General features: G+C 41.6%; 1 protein-coding gene across 1 annotated transcript; it reads left to right on the top strand.

The window, feature by feature from the left end:
- The first annotated feature begins 273 nt into the window (after nucleotides 1-273).
- On the top strand, nucleotides 274-4,696 carry LOC122784760 (major vault protein-like). The gene is made up of 7 exons (XM_044050091.1): nucleotides 274-379; nucleotides 1,089-1,267; nucleotides 1,704-1,899; nucleotides 2,311-2,434; nucleotides 2,609-2,740; nucleotides 3,880-3,974; nucleotides 4,289-4,696. The coding sequence occupies exons 2-7, from the start codon at nucleotides 1,104-1,106 to the stop codon at nucleotides 4,586-4,588; spliced, it is 1,011 nt and encodes a 336-aa protein (XP_043906026.1). The 5' UTR covers nucleotides 274-379; nucleotides 1,089-1,103; the 3' UTR covers nucleotides 4,589-4,696.
- Nucleotides 4,697-5,089: the final 393 nt, after the last annotated feature.

Below are 5,089 nucleotides of genomic sequence, written 5' to 3'. Positions count from 1 at the left end.
GTGAGAGGCAGGGCAGGACAACTCATACAATAGTTTATACAGATAAATAAATAAAAGTATTTCAATTTGGGGGGCGTGACAGAAAATAATAGAACCACTGCCTTAAAGTAAAAAGTTATTTTAAAAATCATTTGTCAAAGATGTTTTCCTTGTTTTAATGTTTTGTTCATTTATTTCAGATGTTTGTAGTTTAAAAAAACAAAAACAAAAAAAAACCTAATGACGCAGCTCTGCACCAGTCATATCGGTAAATGACGTCACTGCTGAGCTACGGCCACGCCCACAGTCCGGCTGTCTTCGTCTCCTTCCTGATTCCAGCATTTCCATCACCGAGCTTCAGAACCCGATCACGCCGCTGCTGACTGTCCCTGGGCCCGAGGTAAGAGCGCGCGGCGGCCGCTGCCGCACTCCGCCGTCAAATCGACTACTTTCACTCTTATTTACTCGAGAAAGAAAACGCTTTTTGTGATTTTCACTTTGAAGAGATGTTTTAATCGGTATAATCGAGACGAACTGTTTGTTTGTTTGTTTGACAGTAGCTTAACTTAAATGTAAATGAAATGCAGCGTGAAGCGAGAGGATTATTGAAGCTACTTTTGAAGGAGTGTTAAATAAATCACGCCGAATTCAACACAAGTCCTTCAGTACTTGGAGTTTCACTTTGCCCAGTGTTTGTGTGACTTAACAGCGACAATGACTCTACATTTAGTGCATTTCTAAAGGAGATTTCGTGTTATTGATTTCCAGAAGTCTCCTCTACTGTAAATATGTGTGCGTCATTTATCAGGCCTGCAGTGGGAAACCAGCCCACCTGCAAGTGACGCACTTTGTACTTTTGATGAGGGGGAGGGGCTTAGAGAGGCATGACATGTACCTGTTTGATGACACGTGACACAGGTCCAAGAACAGATTCTAGCAGAAGGCTCCGCCCATTTTTGTTTACAAAACATTTTTTTGCAATCATTTTGTGGAAAGCTTTTATTTTGGTGAATGTAATTGTGTTGGTTAACTGCCACAGTAGGTGGCGCTCTACTGCACACCGTTGTTCTGTCCTACTTTCAAACACGTACAAGGTTTCCTCTCTGCAGCGTTTTGTAACAACCATGTCGAAGAAGGCAGGAAACCGTGGGCCGGAGTACGAGGGGCCGGTGGAAGCGTCAATTATCCGGATCCCGCCTCATCACTACATCCACGTTCTGGACCAGAACACCAACATTGCCCGGGTGGAGATCGGACCGTTGACCTACATCCGCCAGGACAACGAGAGGTCAGAGAGCGACAGGAAACAGACTTTTATATTGAAAACTGCAGGGTCGTATTTTACCATCGACGACAGGAAACAGGCTTTTATTTTGAAAACTGCAAAGTTGTATTTTAGCATTAACGACAGGAAACAGACTTTACTTCTGCAACAGCTTCCTGTCAGAGACTCCTCCTCCTCCTCTGTTACTATGACAGGTCATGTGACATGTGTTGTCAGGTGTGTCTGTGTAGACACAGTTCACTCTTTTGTATTTTAGCCATGTTTGTTCAGTGACCATCAATCACACACACAATGTCACACAAACACACACAACACAGACTCACACACACACACACAGTCCTAGTCATTTATTTTAAAGTGTCATAAGGGGGCGCTGCATGTTTCCAGGATCTTGTGATTAATAATGATCAGATTTTTCATTCTTTACATGTGAAAATAGAATTCTCTTCTCACCTGTGCGGATGATCATGGTCCCGCCCCGTCACTACTGCGTGGTCCTGAACCCCGTCTCCCGCGACGACAACGCTCAGGTCCTCTTCGACCAGTCAGGTCAGGCTAAACTCCGCCACGCTGACCTGGAGATCCGTCTGACCCAGGAACCGTTCCCTCTGTACCCTGGAGAGGAGATCCAGAAGGTAAGCAACATCACATTTAACATTTAAGAAGCTGAAAAATGACAGAGAGTAGAAAATATTCACATTCCTACGTCAGTTTAAGTTTCTACGATACCTACGTCACATGTCCATGTCTTTATCTCACTTTGAGACTTCAGGAAACTGAAGTTTGTAAACCACTCACTCTCCCAAACCAAACCTCATAGACAAAATCAGTGATTTTAGCTGCAGGGACTCAGGAGCTGCTGGTCCTCTGCTGCCTCATGTGGTCACTTTGTGTCACTGAGGTCAATCTGACGGGAGAGTGAGCTCATGGAAAACAAGTTGAGTAGAACTTGAACTGTGTAACGAAGAAGAGCCGTAACTCTGTGGTATGTGTGTGAGAAAACTGTAGGTGGCGCTGTGTCTGACCTACAGCGTTTGTGTCTTCAGGATGTGACGGCGCTGCAGATCGTGTATCCGGACACGGCGCTGCGTCTGCAGGCTCTGCTGGACTTTGAGGAGGAGGGCGGCGACAAAAGAGTGGCTGGAGATGAGTGGCTGTTTGAAGGACCCGGTACTTTTTTATTTAACGTTCTGATTCTTTGTCTCCTAAAGTCTTTGAACTCAGCTCACGTTCAGGTTCATGTGATCAAAGATGATTCATGTCACATAGAGAAGACGTTTACATGTGCTGCTGTTATGCAGAGAGAACGCAGTGCATGATGGGTAACCTACTCTCTTCTGTCAGGGACCTACATCCCCAGGAAAGAGGTGGCCGTGCTGGAGACCATCAAGGCCACGGTAATCCGAGAGAACCAGGCTATCAGACTGAGAGCTCGCAAAGAGGGCGTGGACAGAGGCGGAGTCCGCAGAGTCACCGGTAAACAACAACCACTGACCCATGATTAAGCCCAGCCCGAAAACACAATAACTTTGTTTGTTTTTTGTGGACAAATTTGAAAGAAAATCACTATACGATCACAATATTTAAGTCACAATACAATATACTCATGATATTTAACTCCTGATACGATATTTCACGATATTTATGTCTTGATGCGATATTATTGCGATATTTAAGTCACGATATGATATTATCACAATATTTAACTCAAGGTACAATATTATATCAATATTTAAGTCACAATACGCTATTATCATGATATTTAAGTCACGATACGATATTTAAGTCAAAGTATGATATTGTCACGATATTTCAATCACGGTACGATATTATCACCATATTTAATTCACGGTATGATATTATCACAATATTTAGGTCACGGTACAATATTATATCAATATTTAAGTCACAATACGCTATTATCATGATATTTAAGTCACGATACGATATTTAAGTCAAAGTATGATATTGTCACGATATTTCAATCATTATCACGTATTTAAGCGCGAAGCGATGCGGAAATCGATGTTTGAAGCGGCGTTTTTGTATTGTCACGATATTTAAAACACAATACGATATCACAGTATTTAAAACTCGATACAATATTATCACAGTATTTAAAACTCGATACAATATTATCACAGTATTTAAAACTCGATACAATATTATCACAATATTAAAAACACGATACGATTTTATCACAATTCCCAATACGATATTGTCACGTTATTTAAAACACAAAATTATATTATCACGATATTTAAAACACGATATGATAGTATCACGATATTATCATGATATTTAAAACGGTGCAATATTATCACGATAATTAAGTTACGGTACGATATTGTCACGATATTTAAGTCACAATGCGATATTATCATGATATGTGTCACGGTACGATATTATCACGTTATTTAAGTCATGATACGATACTGCAAAACACTGAGTATTTGCTAAATCATATATTACGATATACTCACAGAACAGCTTTCGTGAGAGTGAGCACTTGGTGCCCTCTAGTGGACTGAAACGTTGATTGATATTTCTTTGTAACATCATGACCTTTACCCTCAGTAAAATGACTTGTGGTTAATGAATGACTTGCTGTTCAGGTGAGGAGTGGCTCGTCAGTAAAGTCGGAGCGTATCTACCCGGAGCTCATGAAGAGGTCATCGATATCGTTAACGCTTTCATCCTGACTGACAAGGTGAGTGCACTGTGGGTGTGGTCTACTCACTTAGTCACATGACTCTGATTCTCAGTCTTTAAGAGAAAAAGTTATTTCAGTGAATTTTAGAAAAGTTTTTAAAGTCACAGATATTTTTATGATGATGTTTTTGTAGTATTTTAACTTCAGTTTTTCTTACGTTATATTTTGTATTAAATCGCTAACTTCAGGGCGTGTCTTGTTAAATTAGCATATACTGTAACTTTTTTAACGTTAGTGACATCGTTCTTTTTGGCAATACACAGACATTTCTTTTCTTTCTTCATTAACGTTAAGTCATTTTTACGTCGTAGAAAGCGCTCCACGTTCGTGCTCTGCGACCTTTCAAGGACACCGGCGGCCGCGACCGGCGCACGGGGGAGGAGTGGCTGGTCACCATGGCCGACAGGGAGGCTCACATCCCGTCTGTGTCGGAGGAGGTGGTGGGCGTGGTGGACGTGACCACGCTGAGCAGCAGACAGTACTGCGTGATCCTGGACCCGGTGGGACCGGACGGGAAACCTCAGCTGGGTCAGAAACGGGTGGTGAAGGTGAGCGGGCGTCCGTTTGTCTGTCAGTGGGTGACAGACAAACGTTCTCTTGGACCTGATTAGATTTTAGTGGTCAGAGGTCGAAGTTCAGAGATCGCTGTGACCTCACAACGAGACAATGGCCGTTTCTCAATGCGTACTCCCGTACATGTGAAAACGTCATCAGGTAAATATGATGAAGGCAAATATTTAAAATTAGAAAATAATAACAATATATATGCATTCATTATGTTATGCATGTTATGTTCATTTATCAACACTGTAGGTGGTGGTAATGAGGCTTAAGCACTTGGCACCACCCGTCATTCAAACAGTAGAACAAGGAAGTACGCTGCTGTTCCAATAGAAGAATCTGATTCTGGAGATGTATTCCAGGCGTTCTTCCCAAGTATACAAGTACATCCTTGCATACTTGAGTTTTGAGAAAGGGACAATTTCTCTTTAGTTATAATATTAAATTAGCTTCATGCTAAATACAACAATTTTGGACAACATACTAAACCATGACATTTCTGTCACATTTTGGATGACATACTAAACCATGACATTTTTGTCACATTTTGG

This window comes from Solea senegalensis, linkage group LG19 (genome assembly GCF_019176455.1).
Source record: "Solea senegalensis isolate Sse05_10M linkage group LG19, IFAPA_SoseM_1, whole genome shotgun sequence".
NCBI lineage: Eukaryota > Metazoa > Chordata > Actinopteri > Pleuronectiformes > Soleidae > Solea > Solea senegalensis.
This window is presented reverse-complemented; position numbering and strand designations above follow the sequence as displayed.